This window comes from Chelonia mydas, chromosome 1 (genome assembly GCF_015237465.2).
Source record: "Chelonia mydas isolate rCheMyd1 chromosome 1, rCheMyd1.pri.v2, whole genome shotgun sequence".
NCBI classification, from domain to species: Eukaryota; Metazoa; Chordata; order Testudines; family Cheloniidae; genus Chelonia; species Chelonia mydas.
In genome coordinates this window covers 137241593-137259200 of record NC_057849.1, presented here as the reverse complement: position 1 = coordinate 137259200, position 17608 = coordinate 137241593, and the positions used below count along the sequence as shown (strand labels likewise).

General features: G+C 41.7%; 2 protein-coding genes across 9 annotated transcripts in view; one reads left to right on the top strand and one right to left on the bottom strand.

Annotated features, from left to right (window-relative positions):
* Window positions 1-12889, top strand: part of MAP3K15 (mitogen-activated protein kinase kinase kinase 15) — a 147003-nt gene extending 134114 nt beyond the window's left edge. For 3 of the 5 annotated variants that reach the window (XM_043537952.1, XM_007070485.4, XM_043537954.1), the window contains 6 exons: window positions 311-416; window positions 5023-5236; window positions 10755-10867; window positions 11164-11261; window positions 11358-11434; window positions 12190-12889. In XM_043537952.1, coding sequence (XP_043393887.1) covers window positions 311-416; window positions 5023-5236; window positions 10755-10867; window positions 11164-11261; window positions 11358-11434; window positions 12190-12271 — 690 coding nt within the window. In that variant the 3' untranslated portion in view covers window positions 12272-12889. Of the gene's footprint in view, window positions 1-310; window positions 417-4815; window positions 5237-10754; window positions 10868-11163; window positions 11262-11357; window positions 11435-12189 lie in introns of those variants that run through there. The other 2 variants (XR_006287863.1, XM_043537953.1) reach the window with 2 other exon arrangements.
* A 143-nt stretch (window positions 12890-13032) lies between these two features.
* The window catches only part of PDHA1 (pyruvate dehydrogenase E1 subunit alpha 1), a 28153-nt gene continuing 23577 nt past the window's right edge, over window positions 13033-17608 (bottom strand). For all 4 annotated transcript variants that reach the window (XM_037901433.2, XM_037901429.2, XM_043537955.1 and 1 more), the window contains 2 exons: window positions 15585-15693; window positions 13033-13524 (listed from right to left, as the gene is read on the bottom strand). In XM_037901433.2, the coding sequence (XP_037757361.1) occupies window positions 13360-13524; window positions 15585-15693 (274 nt within the window). In that variant the 3' untranslated portion in view covers window positions 13033-13359. The remainder of the gene's footprint in view (window positions 13525-15584; window positions 15694-17608) is intronic.

The following is a 17608-nucleotide window of genomic DNA, read 5'->3' as shown; positions in this document are numbered from 1 at the left end:
GTGTGTATCCTTAGTCCTGCAAAATTTTAATTTTGTTTAGTATGGCTACAAATGCTGAGATATCTGAGTGGCTGCTGAGAGCACGGCATTTTATTAACATAGGGGAGATTTGGAAGTTGTTGGTCATGAGCTGGTGAAGTCTGAACTCAGCATCTAATAATTTTAGTCTCAAGAGGAGAGGGTTGTGCTGACTTATACAATACAGATTCCCATTAATTTACAGAGCTTCATCTGAATCTTTACAAAACAAAGTTTTGTCCGTAGTGTCTAGGTCCTTGGCTGATGCTTTTGCTTATTTCTATACTTGTAGGTGAACAAAGTATTAAGGAATCATTTAATTAGGCCTCATTGGATGTTTGCAATGGATAACATAATTCGCCGTGCAGTCCAAGCAGCAGTCACTATTCTTATTCCAGGTAAATCAAAACACATCAGTACTAGTTTCTAAATGAAACCCTTACAAAATGCATCATAAATGGTTTCACGTTCTTTCCAGCTGATTGATCCATCTCATTTCTGAAGTTTGTTAGTAGCGGGGACATAGGGACTTCAGTGATTTCTCTTCAGCTGGGAGGGACGGGCGATGGACAGGGACAACAGTTTTTTCAAATTACCAGTGAACTAGGCTGCACAGAGTGAAATGGATTTACTCATTTATATTTGATAGTTTTATAACTGGGGAAACCTAATTCTAAAGGCTTTTGGAATTAGGCCATAACTTACCCTTAAACGGAAAGGGAAGTGCTTCATTTGATGGTCTCTGTGTGTATTCCATTTGAGGTGCACATGCACTCCATACCCCTGAGATTGGAAGACTTTTCATTATTAGTGTCCATTGGTCCGTGCCTGTGGCCGCCTTCTCCTGGTGCTCCAACCAGGGACGGTGCAGACCAACTGCCTCTCTAGTTCCTTTCTATCACCTTTGGTCTGAGACAGGGCTCCTCCATTATCCACAGCTTTAGCTAGTGTTCTTTGTTTATGTGTAAAAAGTTGTAAATGGTTTGTTCTTATATAAGTTTGCTCTAGACCTAGTTAGTTTTAGGAGCCATTGTTTGGGGGTACCTCTGCACTCCCCACGCCCATGTAGAGGATTCCTAGCATGTCCAAGATGCCAGGATTCAAGATCTCCATGGTTTTCCCCTGTGCCTTCCTGGTCAGCGGCAACCACAACACTTGTCTGTATTGCCTCGGGGAAGCTCACATCTCCTCCAAGTATAATATTTGTCGGTCCTTTCCTCATTCGACCCACTAATCCTGAGAGTTCTGACTTCAAACATTGCTGATGGATCGCTCAAGGAGGCCACAGTCCAACCTTGGCCCATCAGACCTCATGTACGTTGGGCAGAGGCACCAAGAAGCAGTCTTAGAGCGTGGATGTGTCCACACTGGGAACAGAATTAAGGACTGTAGCAAACAGGACAGACATGAGAAGGGTAAGAGTAAACACTCTCACAAGAATGTATGTGAGAAATCCCCCTCTAAGTCCTCATCTAAGGAGAGGACTTTCTCCCCAGCGCATTCTATGTTGGGCGACACTCTGCACCCCAATATGGGTGTGTCAGGAGGTCCTAAGGAGCACAGTACCAGTTCCGTGGCCCCAAGAGGCAAAAGTGCCCCGAGACCATCAACCCCTGAAGGAGCAGGACCGTCCTGTGTACCAACGAGCGAAAGGAGTGAGTGAACAAGTCCTATACAAGTGCTGACTTGCATGGAGGAGTATTCATTGGTACTGAGAACACTCTCTGCTCAAAACTGGCACTGCCAGTGCCACCAAGAGACAGAAGCCCACCAGCAACAGTGGTCAGATATGCTATCCTGGAGGATGTTACAGTCTGTGCAGACCCAGAATCACTGATTCTGTCCCCACACCATCATTTCGTCACTCATTGGTACCATCTACCAGTGGAAGCATAGTAAGACCATCACTGGTACTAACAGCCCTGCCCATGGACGCAGAGGCCTTGTGCTCCTCCAACAAGCCTGGGATCAGTGGGGAGAGCTTACCAGTCTTATCAAGACAGGAAGTCAGCTCCAGCAGAGGCTCTAAAATCTCATGGGCACCTTCTCACTCCCACAGGACCTAGCTTGGGACCAGTAGTACCCTTCTCCCTGGAGACCACCTCATTATCCCTATGAACTCTCTCAATGGCTTTATTGGGGTCCCAGGGATCCCTATATGAGACATCCTGAATACAGACAGACAAGAATGCAAGTTGAGGAAGAACCCCAACCCACTCAGGAATGCTCTGAGAAAAAGAAACAACTCAACAAGGCAGAGCCACTAGCCACTGTGGGGATATCATTGTTCTCACTAGATGAGGCAGTCACACCAGCCCCACCACCTGATGACTATAGCAATTTCAGGATCTCCTAAGGAGAACTGCAGACATGCTTCATATCCCCCTGGAAGAAGCATGGGTTATCCCTCATACATTACTGGATATCCTTCAAAGTTCAGATCTTAGCAAGGTGGCATTGCCAATCAATGAGGCTATATTAGGTCTAGCCAAGATGGTCTGGCATATTCGAGCCATCTGTGCTCCTACTCTGAAAAAAACAAAGGAGAAATATTTTATACCATCTAAAGCAGCATAATACTTATTCTTGCATCCCACTCTGAACTTCTAGTGGTGCAGGCTGTCACTGAAAGGAACAAGCAATATCAACCCAGATCTACACCCACAAATAAGGAGGCCAAATGTCTAGGCTTCTTTGGGAGAAAGAACTACACTTCCTCAAGTTTACAGTTCTGAATAGCAAACTATCAGGCTTTAATGGCCAAGTGTGAGTTTATTAATTATAATCCGTTCTCTAAATTTGTCAGCCGGCTGCTTCAAGAACACAGACTTCAATTCCAAACAATCATCAAAGAAGGTAAATTGCTAGCCAGGTCTGCCCTCCAAGCTTTGGTAGATGCAGCAGATACAGCCTCCCACTCGATGGCACCATCTGTAGTCATGAGGTGGGCTTTATGACTCCAATCCTCCAGTTTTCCCAAAGAAGTCCAATCAACCTTGGAAGATCTGCCCATCAAGGGAAATAACCTGTTCATTGAGAAGACAGACTAACCATTATATACCTTTAAGGGCTCAAGAGCGACATTCCCTTTGCTGATATTTGGATGGATGATGAACTTAGAGCATGCTTGGAGACCGTACAGTCCATCCTCAGCAATAACAGAAAATGCTAAGCAGCAAAATGGAAGAGATTCTCCTTATGACATCAATTCCAAGACTCCCTACAATTATGACCTTCCTCCTCTTTCTGAAAACATCGAAGTTCTCTAGTGCACGTGGCGGCTATTAGTGCCTTTCACCCTCCAATGGACAAGTATTCAGTCTTCAGCCACCCGACTATAGTCAGGTTTCTGAAGGGGCTTGTCAGATCCTTTCCCCCAGTGCTGAAATCTACTCTGACGTGGAACCTCAATCTAGTCCAGTCAGCATTAACAAATTCTCCCTTCGAACCTTTAGCCTCATGTTCCTTCGCTCCTCTGTCCATGAAGGTTGCCTATCTGGTTGCTCACCTCAGCCAGAAGAGTAGGTGAGCTGAAGGCCCTTGCGGTTGACCCACCTTATATGTCCTTCCATAAGGATAAAGTTTCCCTGAGGTTACATTCTAAATTCAATCCAAAAGTAATCTCATAATTCCATCTGACTCAGGTCATCCACTTCCCTGTCTTCAATCCAAAGCCCCATGCCACCACAGAGGACAGTGTCTATTGAGCCTTGACCTTTTATCTACAGTGGACAACATCTTTCAGGAAATCTCCTAAATTATTTGTCTCCTTTGCTTCCCCCCTCACACATTTAGCCATCTCCTCACAGAGACTTCCTAAATGGATTTTGGGCTGCATTCTGCTTTGCTATGAGTTGACAGCAACCGCTCCCCCACGTGAGAGAGCACACCTGACCAGAGCTCAGTGTCAATCTGTAACTTCATGTAGAGATGTCCCTCTTCTAGAGGTTTGCAGAGCAGCAGCGTGGGGCTCTGTGCGTACCTTTGAGACATTTTGTCCTGGTACAAGCTTCTACAGAAAATGCATCCTTCAGTCTGTGGTACAGCAGGATTCCTCACACCCTCCTCCTCAATGAGTATGGCTTGTGAGTTGCCTCGAATGGAATACACATATGGACCATCATTCAAAGAAAGTCTGGTAACTTACCTTGTACAGCAGCTGGAGTTCTTTGAGATGTGTCCCTGTGTGTATTCCACTGCCCACCTCTGCTTCAGATCCTTATCCAAAGGTTATTTGCTGTGGAGAAGGACCTGGAGAGGCAGTCAGTCCACATCACCCCTTGTACCCTTGGTTTGGAGCAGAAGGAGAAGGGTGCAGGCATGAGCCATTGGACACTGCTAGTGAAAATCTTCCGGTCTCAGGCATATGGAGCACATGTGCACTTCAGGAGGAATACAGATAGGAACAACACATCTCGAAGAATGCCAGTTAGTGCACAAAGTAAGTAACCAAACTTTTCTGGAATTCTTCTTTCTCTAAAAGCAACTCTGTTCCCCCATTATGTAAACAGAATCCTGAATAGCTACTGCCTATCCATGCTATTTATTACTTCCGCTACATCACCAGCGCGCTTGCCATTTTATAGGCTAGTAAGATTGTGAACACCATACAAACAGGGACCTATCCACAGATGAATGCACTAATACTGCTACTGCTGTTGTTTAATCCTGTTCGGAAATGATGCCACAAAGTCTGTGGTCCAGTTAATGTAAGAGACGAATGCTATCATGTGTTAATATTTGCCAAGGTTACATTTCACTCCTAGCTACTGGTGTCTCCTTTATTAAATACCCTAGGAAAGTACATTCCATGTGGGAAGCATCAGGATAAAATCTCATCACTACTTTACTCAGCTGAGGCAGCTTTTTTCAATTAAAGAGGAAATATGCCGCCCATAAGCTGTCCAGAAAAGGAGTTGCTTTCCGGTAGCTTTCCCACATTCACTGCCTCCAAAAAAGCAAGGGTAAGTGGTACTAAACAGACTTCTTCGTTGGTTTGTGCAGAACTTCAAGCTCACTTTGAGCCAGCTTCAGAGACTGAAGGAGTGGAAAAAGATGCCGATGAAGTGGAAGATGATTGCCACCCAGTGGAACAAAATGGAAATGAAGAGCCAGTTGTCACATCTGGAGTGAGCACACTCGGTTCTGTGGTGTCATATGAATCACAGCAGCAACATCTTAATCTGCAGCTAGCCAAACTTAAACAAGAGACAAACAGGTATTTTCACGTGTAGAGCTATGCCTTTTTTCATGTGGCCTTCCAAAAGCCTTCAAGAATAAACGCACTCAAAAAAGAACGTTTATTCATAGGCATATGTTCATCCACCACAGTATCCTCTAGTCAAGAGTTCACCAAGTGGTCTCAGAAAGGTACCCAGCAATATATCTAGGCACTTGTATAACTTTCACCAAATCTTACAACACCACTTAGGATCTTGCAATTCACAGAAAGTACACGGAAAAAATGTTGGAGTCCCAGTAAGCATTGACACACGCTTTTTATTTGTAAATGAGAGTGCTCAGGTAAGGGTGCCAAACACTGGATATTAAATATAAGCACAGGATTCCCAGTGTGATCTGAACTCCAGTTTTCTCACCAGCGTTGTGGAGTAGTGGCAACTAAAATGAGGTGTCTAAATGTCATGTCAGAAAATTCCAAATAATCACATACAATTACTGGTCTAAGAACTCAGGATGTAATGCCCAGTGGTGGGGACACAATCTGCATTAGACAACTCAGAAGGTTTTATATATGCCTGTACAGTAGGACTCACATCAGCCCCTTCGCTCCAGTAATGAAAAATCTGGAGTCCTTGTCAGTAGATAATATTGTAAAAGCTGCAGCTCTGTCAACACAGGCTTAATATGGGACCACACAGTAAAATAAGGAATGCACTGATTTGTTGAATTATTAAAACTTTGGGATCTCTGGGCACCATCATGATAAATCAGGATTGGTGCCCAGTAGGCTAGGTGCTGTGCAAACATGAAGGAAAGAGAGTCCTTCATGGCAGAGAAAACTCAATATTCATGTAAAAATTCTTATTGATGAAAGAATGGTTCTTTACCCCCTACTAACTATGCTTACTGTACAGTAAAGAACTGTGGTTCTTTGAGATGTGTTGTCTATGTGTGTTCCACTTAAGGTGTACTCATGCCTTATGTGCGCGAGATTGGACTCTTTGAGGAGCAACACCCAGTGAGGCCGTGCATGGGTCCCCTTGTGCTTCGTAATTCAGTGTGTAAAGAATGGGACAGCTGCCACTGCTTTCCTGTTCCTTCGCTAATGCTGAATCCAGTGGGGCAAGGACTGTACAGTAGCTGGGAAAGAGGGTGGGCCATGGAATGCATGTGGACGACACCATCCTGAGGAACCAGTTTTTGTAGGATAAGTAACCTTTCTTCTTCGAGCGATTGCCCACCTGGATTCCACTTCTGGTGAGATTCAAGCAGTAACTGAGTCTGAGACAGCTCTGCTGAAGCGGGTGTCAGAGCTGGAGCTGTCCACAAGCAAATAGTGCAGGATGAAAGTGTGAACTGAATTCCAGGTAGCTGCTTTGCAGATTTCTATGATTAGGATGCCTTTCAGGGAAGTTGCAGAAGCTGCCTAAGCTCTGGTGGAATGGGTCCTAATGTGCTCACTGCACCTCAGTGTACCACCACATAGCATGCCTTAATACAATCAGAGATCCATTTTGACAGTTTTTAGGTAGCGATAGGTTCTATGCGTAAATGCTAGGAACAATCTAGGAGAATTCTTAAAACACCTGTTCTGTCCAGATAATACTGTGACACCTTGACGAGTCAGGAGGAAAGCTATGAACACTAGCCAAATGGCCCTCAATTCCAGGATGTTTTAGTGAATATTGGCCTTCTGCGGGGAGCTAGAAGCATTGATTCTGATGGCCCAGATACAGTCCCCATTATGAATAAGTCTGTCACGCTGGAGAGAGGTGTGGAGCAGGACACTGCTAGAGACATGTAGATGGTCCTTCAACCAATCATATGAGAGGAGCCCCTAGGGAATTGTGACCTCTGTACACTACATCATGCCCTTTAACGTGACACAGTGTAAACACTACATGTGTTGTGTCTCACAGTCCCTGGCAGGCACAAGGAACTGGAGTGCAGTTGCAGCCACCCTCTGGGAACAGGGACTGCAGGGGAGTCCTCCCAGTACACAGCCCCTACCCCTCTCCCTACACCCGGAGCTTACCCCCTTGCCCGCACGCATCCCCTAGCCATCCCTCTCCCTGCAACCTGAGCTACCCTCTGCCTGCACACAGCCCCTAGTGCCACACACCCCTCCCTGCCAGGGGATGGTGTCTTTGCATGCAGTGCAGGGAAACTCTGGCAACCTGTCTCACATGGCATGAGACACGAGTTTCAAACAGGTTCTGGGCTGATGTTGTCAGCTAAGTTGGAAGCTGTTTGACGAGGTTGTCAATGGTGAGAAATCTGTCCCGGGGCAGATAGGCCTTTGCCAGTAAGGAGTCCGGGAGGGCCCCCATGACTTCTATACTTGGGACAGGGCTGCAAGTAGACTTCGGTCTGTTGACTCTGAGGCACACTGTGGCAAAGAGAACCAAAAGTACTCAAATGGAGTCATTCACGGGTGGAGCTGACTGACCTCGAATCAGCCAATCTGGGGTCAATTTTAATTCCTTGCCTTCTCAGCCGTGGAGCCAGATGTATAGCGATAATGAGACTTCTCCATAAGAAACCTGACATATTTCCTGTGAGCCAGCTAGACTTCAACATGACAGTATATCTTGCAAGCCAAGAGCCCATCTTGAGGATCCAGCATTGAGATTATGAATTTGAACCAATGGATGAACTTGAGTTTCAGAGGTCCGAAGGGTGCCATCCCACTTTCTTCTTTGGGAGCAGGGAAATAATGAGACTAAACTAACTATAACTGGCTAGAAGATAAATGACCTTTTTCTCTCTGACGCTCCCCCTTGATATGCTATAAAAATGCCAGGGCCCAGCAGGAGCGTAGGAGTGCAGGGGCCTTGGGCATAGGTATAGTTTGACGACTTATTGCTGGGGGCAAGGGCCAGAAGGACTTGAGCCCCCTCTGCATGGTGGGGTTCAGGGAAGGGGTGCTACCTCCACTCCCTGACTCACCTCAGCAGGCCACCCAGCCTGTCTGGGTTGGGGCAGGGAGGTGCAACCAAAAATTGTAACTCAAAGGTTGGTGGCTTAGCTCAAAAGTTTGAAAACAGCTTAGGGTGGAGGGAGGGGGTACCTAGGGGCTGGGTGATTACCAACCTGCCTTCGCCTTGACTGAATTTTAAGAAAGCCTCAGAAAGTCTGATTTGTCAACAGCACATACTCCCCCATACAGCTTTTATAATTTCAGTCTTCCTTTATCTTCTCATATTTTTCTTAGGTGTATATAAAGCAGTAGTTTAATTTGTTCTTTGTATACAATATTTAAAAAGAGGTTTTTAAATTGCAAGTTGAAAATGTACTGCAAATTCTGAATCCTAAATCTCAGGACCATTTTGGTCAAAAGGGCCAGCAGACCAGTAAAATTGTTTGTTCAAAGATCCAAGTGCAGCTCTCTGGTATGTGATACAAGTCTGAGTTTTGTCTAAAGCAAGAGATTTTGTAGGAATGTTCAGGGATGCACTGTTACCAGGAGCCATACATACGGGCTTTCTCACCAAAGAAAACACCTTCATTTTAAAACCCCAACAAATACTTAATGATGGTTAAGCACCTTATGTATTTGCAAATGTTTTGTAGCAAGTCTCAAATTCCTAATACATTGTGAGAATAGAGATTTTATAGCAAGATCATTTGATGCTATCAGCAGTTACTAAAGTAAGAAGCCACTTTAGTTCCACACATTAATATAAATAATCCTCTACTAGTTCTCTGGCACTGCTTGGCAAATTACTTACCAAGAGTCGCTTCTCCCATGCCTTCTTGAATGGCTATTCAATTTTCAGGATGCTGAAATTTAAAAAGACTACTGAGAGCTGTAAGGCCTTTGCATATGGCAAAAGGGTATTTGGACCCATTTGAAGCAGAATCTCAATTATTAACCCCCCAAAGGAATTCAAGGGAAATGTAAGAAAAAGAGTTTCAGCTTAGAGCATCTTTACAGTCAATATAGCCAATGAATGGAAGAAAAATTACCACCCTGCTGCATAGACAGTAGCAGAGTGCATATTCCTGAACTGAAGATGTTGCTGTAGCCAATCCATGAAGGCACTGAGTCAATGAAAGGATGACAGCAGCTAATTTTTTAACCCGGCCAAAGAAGGACGTTTTCCTCCTTCAGTAAGACTACGGAAAGAATATAAAAGCTTGCTGTGCTGAGCAACCAGTAGCACAATGCTCACGTCTCTCAACTTCAGCAGGCAGCTCTCAGAAGCGCACTCATCACACAGCCTGTTTGACACTTCTGCAAGCAAGCAACAGCAGCAATTGGACAGCTAACAAGAAAGAAGCCACAGAACAGCATCAAGATGCAGCAGCCTTCCAGTTCAGCACGATGAGTGAGATGCAATTTGCCAAAGGACTCACAAAGAATTTAAATTTTTCTTGCAGTGACTTTTACAATTGCAGTGCAATATTTGGACTTAGGGTATTAACAGCTCCTTTTGTTAAAAACAAGATTGTTTAGCCTATGCATTGCTACAGAGTGTCATAAACTAACCTTGGCAAACAGCAAAAATGTGGGATGTAATTTGGGTTAAAATTCTGGATTATTTTCTCTGTCCCAAGACAGCTCTATGAATGGCTTCTTTTGAGTAACTGATTTAAACACTTTCCTTGGGTTCATAAGACTTAGCCTAGGATCACTTACCTTTGGTATATCATCATAAAACAGTTTATAGATGTGGAAACGGGTGTCAGAGCTGCTTAAAGTTCGCTAGCCCTTCTAGAAGCTGTTTACATTGAGGCTGGACTCAATACTAATTTGGGGAATAATGTACTTGGGTCTTAATTTAGCAAGAAAAGAGCTCCCCTACTAGAGGCAGGCCCACTCTTTAAGGTGTAATCTTGTTAATTCTCCACATACGAAAAGACTAACTGAAGTAACAGTTATTGCTTGCTTGTTTAGTTTTAATTTTATTAGTAAAGTCAGTAGTTGTGATTTTGCTTGTTTATAATTGTGGTGTCCCCTAAGGCCTGGCAAAAAACCCCCACGTGATTAAAATAGTGGGAGGACCTTCGCTGTATTGGCATATAATTAAAATTTGTTTTTAACGAACCTTTCTTGTTTCTCTAAACTATAAATTTTAGTAATATTGGAGAAAAAATTATTTGGCACTTGTCAACCTGAAACATCCTTTTCCACTCACACTCTGCACCGAAGAGTTTACGAAACACGATTTGTTAGATAGGATACATCTCTCTTAACGCCACTTTTATCCTAGTTTTCAGAGACTGTAAAACATCAAACCAAAATTACTTAATAAAAGGAAAATAGTTGCTAGAATATTTGACTACAGTTACTGTATTTGTATGTTTACAGGAAAGGATTTCAACTCTGGGTTAGGAATTGGACTGCATTTTGTTTGGCTGTTTGTGTAGGAGAAAGTACTCATTTGGAAAGGGAATTAACTCAGCAATGTGTAGATATGGCTCTTCTGTAAATACTGGTATTTAACAGCTCTTATTTTTGAAAGTACTCAAGATACTCTTTGGGACATTAAAATAGGAATACAGATTTTATTCTCAACTTGACTATCTACGGTTTTGGTCACATTTCATAGGCTTTTGGAAATCCTGGTTCAGAAGGAGAGCGAGTATCAAACCCTCTTACGGCAAACTCTAGAGCAGAAAACCCAGGAGTTACACCTGCTTCAGTTACAGTCCAAGCCTACAGGTAGGAGGGGTTATATTTCTGTAGATTGCCTTGCACTCAGTTCCAAATGCTTACCAAAAGCTTTGCTTGAATCAGATTCTCATTAAATGGGACTCACTAAATAATTTTGCATGATTGTATTTTTGGCCTTGCAATAGTCTAAGAAGAAATGGGTGGCCCACAGACATAGGGTGTGTTCTATTTGAGGAAAGCATCAGCTTGCTGATGCTAACTATTTTTGCCCTAGAAAATACCCATACAGCTGTACAATTCTACATGTTGTTGACCTGTTAACCTACATATTTAAATTATTACAGAATTTCAAAGGCTCCCGGGAGCTCCTGTACAGAATGTAGACCAGGAGCTCCTAGATTGGTTAAGACAACAAGGAGCTGACTCAGATGCAATTGAGAGGGTAAAAAAACAAAAATTAACAATCTGTTTATTGTTAATACCAGTTTGGTTTCAATGAAATTACATAACTTAATTTAGGAACAACTCTGCCTTTCAGTTTGCTGAAGAGGATTACGCACTAAATGATGTCCTTAATAGTATCACTAAGGATGACTTGAGATACCTTAGACTACGGTAAGGCAATGTTTGAATACTGCCAGAAATGTGCTGGCCATTCTATTGGTCTTAATATAAAGATGTCAAGGATCACTGTAGTGGTCCTTATCAAAAAATGAGTTTGTGCAATGAAGCTGTGAAAGCTTATTTAATAGCAAGAACCCCTTGTAAAGATTTTCTTTTAGTAAACTTGAAAGAATATTTAAACATGTAGGTGTTAAGGCCTATGGCGCAAGGGACACTTTCATGCAGGATCACTGGGGCAAGTTTAATTTTATCTAGAACAGTTGGGATGCCACAGACTTAACATTAAGTGAAGTCTTCTTTACATAGTCATCCTTTCTTGGACATGAGGGCCATTATGGGTGGCTTTTCTATGTTGGCATTCCAGAAAGTTCACATTGATTGACTTACGTACTAACTGAGGAAGAGTAAATTTTTGGAAATTATGCACAAATTATTTACAGCCTTGTGAAAGGATTTAAAAAAAAAATCAAAATTCTTCCTCAAAAATATTAACCTCTGGCAGTAATGGAAAAGCAGTTTGACGTATTTAGTGATAGATGAAAATTATTATCTCCAGCTTGCTTTAGCCAGCTCTCCCCTCTATCACTATTTGGAATTTCCTGTTCCCTAGGAGAGATCACACACAGAATTTAAAAAAATTCTCCCAACGCTTTCCAAGAGTGCAATTACTACTGGCATAATGTTTTGGAATTTTAAATATAGTTTCTAATTCAGTGTTATTTCCTATTTTCATTTCATCTTTATAGTGGTGGTGTTCTCTGCAGAATTTGGAATGCAATATTAAACCACAGAAAAATGGCTAATAAGCCCTCAGAAACCAACAGTTAATTCTTTCTTACAGTTGCACAGGCAGAAAACACATTCCAAGTAAGCCTTAAATTATTAGATTGTTTTATATTGGTCCTGCAATTTTGCACAGCTAAATGGCCTGTTTATCAATGTAAAAATTTAACTTCAAAATGTAATGCACAGTGGACATTAGCATAGCTTTCTTTGAGCGGGTGTTTGTGATTTTTGCTCATTAGATCCTGGATGTTGAAACATCTGTAAAACCACTCTCTAATCATTTGTAAAAATTAAGTGCATTATGTATGTAATGCATCTGTCAATGTAAATAACTACAGCTGAAAAAACCAGCTTGCTGTTTTTAATAAAGCACGTGCCTTATACCTAGACCAGTCTATTTGTTGAACAGTCTTGTATTTAAAATGCATTCTAATTTTAGATACGTCAGATTTTTTAGAAGGTGTTGTACAGTTCTGCTATCATGTGCACTGATTATTAAGTATTAACCAAATGTATATAAAAGATAGGGAAATGTATGTGGTTACCTAGAACTTCTGGATAATTAAATATTGAAATGTTTGCTTTCTGTGGCTAGAGTTTCATTTCCTTAAGCAGCAAAACCAATTTAACAAAATCATAAACACTAATTTGTATAGTGTTAGTCCCATCTTCAAGTTCTATAAATTCCGAAGTAAATCCTTATTTCTCTTTACAACTTATTGAAAGAGTTGGGGCCTGACAACAAAAAATGGTATGACAAGCCTCTGATCTCACACCCAAAGCGAACAGGCACAGTAGACCACTTTCATGTGACAGTATATTTATATACCATACATAACATGATTTTTATTCAAAACATTTAGAGGAGTAACTTTCGTAAGTAAAGCAATCCAAAACCACCCACTGAAGCAAATTTATAGCGATTTAAATAACCATTGCTTTATCCTAATTCAGCTCCTTATCCATGGGTTCATGCATTTTTCTACATAATGTTTGGCTGTCCTTGGCTGAAAGCAATTTTATTCTTCCAAATAAACAAACCTTAAATATGAACAGTTCATTCTTACTATGAATACAAAATTTAATCCTCCCAAAAAGGCCACAGGCTGCTGGAGTAAACTGCATTCATTTTAGCAAACAGACTTGTATTTGATCCACTGACTGGGGCCACGTACTTCAAAGGGTGGCTCATTTTTGTAGATATGGTTGCCTAATTCTTCCAAGGGTGGTTCTGGATCAGTGGTAGCAAACTGAGCTGCGTCCTCAATTTCCTTCCTTACTTCCACATCAATCTCCTAAAACACAGAAGACAGGTGAGGCTGTGACAGAGAAAGCAATCTTAAAAGAAATGTTGGTCTGTTCGTATAAAAGGGCGTGGCAGATGGAATAGTTACTGCCCATTGCTGGATTTCCTCTTTTCAGCAACTAATGCAGAGTGAGATAGGGTTACATCAGAAGATCCATATTCAGGCAAACTTCTAGTGGTATTCAATAGGAACTACATTTGCCTGAATGAGAACTGCAAGATTTGGCCAAACATGGGAGCTTCAAATGCCTAATAGGCTAAAATTAAACTTCAAGCCCAAAGGTCACTTTAGTCATCTTGTCATTCAAAAGGGCTCATGATCACACTATCCCTTTCCATTACAGCTCCTGACTGCCAGACACATGTGGAGAGAGCTTTTGCAAACTTTACCTGTTAGTTAAGCATACAAAACTCTCAAGCAGGGAATAATAAGCCATTTCCTGAGGGGTTACTGAACTCTGGCAACTAACTCCTCCCCACAGGACCAAATGACTATACTGCAGTCATTAACCTGTTAGGTAAATTACTTTTTAATCACATGCAGGACACTGAGAATTAATAAACTACCAGAAGTCTAACTCTTCTCTAGAATTACCGCTAATTATGTTTCAGTAACGTGCTTAGTAGATTCACAAGATAAGCCTGGCAGAATTTAATTTATTTATTTAAAGTGCAGTGTGCAATATCAATGATTAAGCTCCCCCTCCCCCACAATTAAAGTTTCAGAGATGTGGAAAATTATGCCGGGGGGGGGCAGGGTCAGACAATTATTTAATGACAAAGTTTTAACTTTTTGAATCTCAATGTCAATATCATAAAGTAAATATCCTTAAGTTAGTTCTTACCACATTTTTCTTACTTTGTCTTTCTGTAAACTTCAATGGAAATATTTTTTTCATGGGTTTGTGTGTGTGGTTAAATGGATGGTTATCATCATTTAATCCTTCCAGGCCAATTTAAAAACAAAATAACTCCCTCATCATGGAATTTATAATGCACTGATGGAACACTTCAGAGTTGGCATATGCTCACGTTCCAAATGCTGGGATTGGGACCAGAATAAGAAAAGGCTCTTATACACAAATTGCCTTCAAAGGTAAAATATAACCACCTTTCTCTGAACTGGGCAGAAAATGAAAGCATGTAAATCTGGCCAATCCCCTTTACTTTTACATGAAAGTCCTATGATAAAGTTCTGTTCTTTGTCGGAAACTGAACTATTTAACATGCTTTTATTTTGTAGACTCAAACCTACACACTACTTAAAGAGCTACAGCTGTAATTAACAACACGCATATTCTACATTTCCTCTTTTTCAGTTCTGGTTACAAATTAAGATGTTAAAGCTTTCATCTTTTTAAGTGACCTGTGCCTCTTGCCAGATGTGTATTGCCAATTCAAAGAAGAAAAATCTTATCTTGATAAACAGCAGAAACTGCAAAGAAGTGCAGAAAGAGTGTAACACAGCTGTAGCATAGTATTTGCGACACTTGGGTGGAGATGTTAGAGAGGACTTTCTGGGACCTGCCACCACCAAACTGACATCTTCGGAGTTAATCCCAAGAAGCAGTGGTTTATCCCTGGGGTTTTCAAAATAGCCTAATTTAAAAAAAACGGTTTTTAAATGCACCAAGTAGTAGGCATTTTAAAATACAATTCCCAGGTGACAAAAAGCCTTCCCTCTACCCCCTCCAAGAGCTGTCACTCACTTCAAAGTTTGCAAGGGGAAATACTGCACTGAATTCTGTTGTTCAGAAACAGAACACACGCAGTAAAGCGTAAACTCACTTGCATGTAGTTTTGTCTCAGTTAGTTAGTTAACGTTCTTAGACTCCTTTTGTTTAAATAGGAAAACCCTGAATATTTTTATTAGTCCCTTATTTCTCACCAATACCACTTTTACGCAGCCGGGGTTGGAGAGAGAGAAACTCTTGGCAGCACGATCTCACAGGGCCACTTACTGCAACGTCTTGTTGCTCTTTTACAGGCTGCTCATTTACGCCTTAACAGGTTATCACCAAGAGTCATCTGCAAAATATCACTTAATACCTTCAATTCCTCGACACTAGAAAGATTGCTGTTAACCATTCTGTCCTTCAGCAGAGTAATAGGGTCACTTTTGCTTCTGACTTCCTGAATTTCTTCCCTAGTACGATAGCTGTGGGAGCCAAGGAAAGACATGATTATATAAGTCCCCCCCACACGAACACCCGGACATCAGAGTTGTGATTACCCATTGACACAGAGCAAGAATTAGAATGAAATCAATCAACACAGTTAATTTACTGGTGAAAAAAGTCATTATTGGTGTGAAGGCTAATAAAATGTTGGGAGATCTGGATCCAACTCCCACTCTGCATGACTGGGCAAGTGACTTACTCCCTCAAAAAGGGATACTGCTCCATCTCATGAGGGGTGTGTTAATGAATTCATCTCTGTCAGACGACGGGGAATTTAAGTACTTAGACAGAATATACTTGTATTTTTAAGACAATTGCCTACATAAGGCAGTGCCTAAACTCAGAAATGAAAAATACTTAAAGCCATCTCATGCCCTAGCCCCTGGAGGACTGCTCCCTACAGTCTCATCTCTCCTCTAGGGTTCAGTGACTGCACTTTTAGGCTTCCATTACTTCCCTTTTCAGGTTAAAGAACTTTCTAAAAATTCAGACTTAGTGCTCAGTTTGGTTGCAAACATTTTTCCAGCTGTCTTCACTGGCCCCCTAAACTGGGTCCAGAGTCTTTCCTTTCCTGCACAAACCACCTGCAGGAAAACTAGTCCCCCACTGATACACATGCAACTCCATTATTTTCAAATTATGCTCTCTGAGGGCTGGTCTACACTACCGTGGTAAATCAATCTAACTTACGCGACTTCCATTATGTGAATAACATAACGGAAGCTGACATAGTAAGATCCACTTACTGCGGTGGCTACACTGCACGGTGTCGACAGGAGAGCATCTCCCATCGACTTCCCTTACACTTCTCAGGGAGGTGGAGTACACAAATCGATGGGAGAGGGCTCTCCCATCAATTTAGCATGTCTTCACCAGACCCGCTAAATCAACACTCGCTGCATTAATTGCAGCAGTGCTGATCTACCAGTAAGTGTAGACATGCCCTTAGATCACACAGGTGTAACTGGTTAGAACTCAGGAAAAAAAAAAATCTTAACGATGAAGCACAAGAAGGAACAGAATCCTGCTCTTATACTCAGCTATGAATCAGAAAATTGTTTGATCACTGAAGAAATTGGCAGCCGGCCTTCAGGGACTAAAATCAAGTATTATCACACACACAAATAGAGGGAATGGTGTAACAGGACTACCTCCTCCTAGAAATTCTCATCACCAGACCATGTTTTCCAATAGCTAGAAAATATCCTTCCTGAAATACAGAATCCACACGGAAACTCTAGCACAGTGATCAGTCCCCAATGTGTTTAAAAACACTCAGGAGTAGAGCTAGTGTGCTAAGGGTGAAAACTACATAAAATACGAAGATGGAATTTTTCATTCCAAATTAAAATACTGTTACTTTAATTTCTCTACCAAAGGACAATCAACACCTGCATTGAAAGCATGCACCAGAGAGGTTTAAAAGCAAGCAGTTTTTCAGTTAAAGCTTACGTAAAATAGTGGAAAAAGGAATTTGTTGGTGCAGAATAAACAAGGTCTTACTGAATGTGAATCTTTGAAAAATATATCTAACATTGGGACTTATGCCACTTTGAAGTATTAGGAGTCAAAGCAACTGAGAGAGATATTAAGTCAGACATTACGGTGATGTGCGCAATATAAACCTATGAAGAGATACAGTATAGCATTACTGACTGGTGATGTGTTATTGGGCAATGGGATAGGAGTGGTCACACAGAGTCTCATAAGCAGCAATATTTCAACCTTAATTTTTTTTACATGCCTAAAGGTGGATTTCAGCAAGGTACCCACATTTCTACATTTTGGTCAGTGACATTGATTTTTTGATTCTGAGTGTGCAGGTACAGGGAGAAAGGAAACATTACTACCATCTTTTCTACCACTCACTAGGCCTTGTATATAGATTAACCA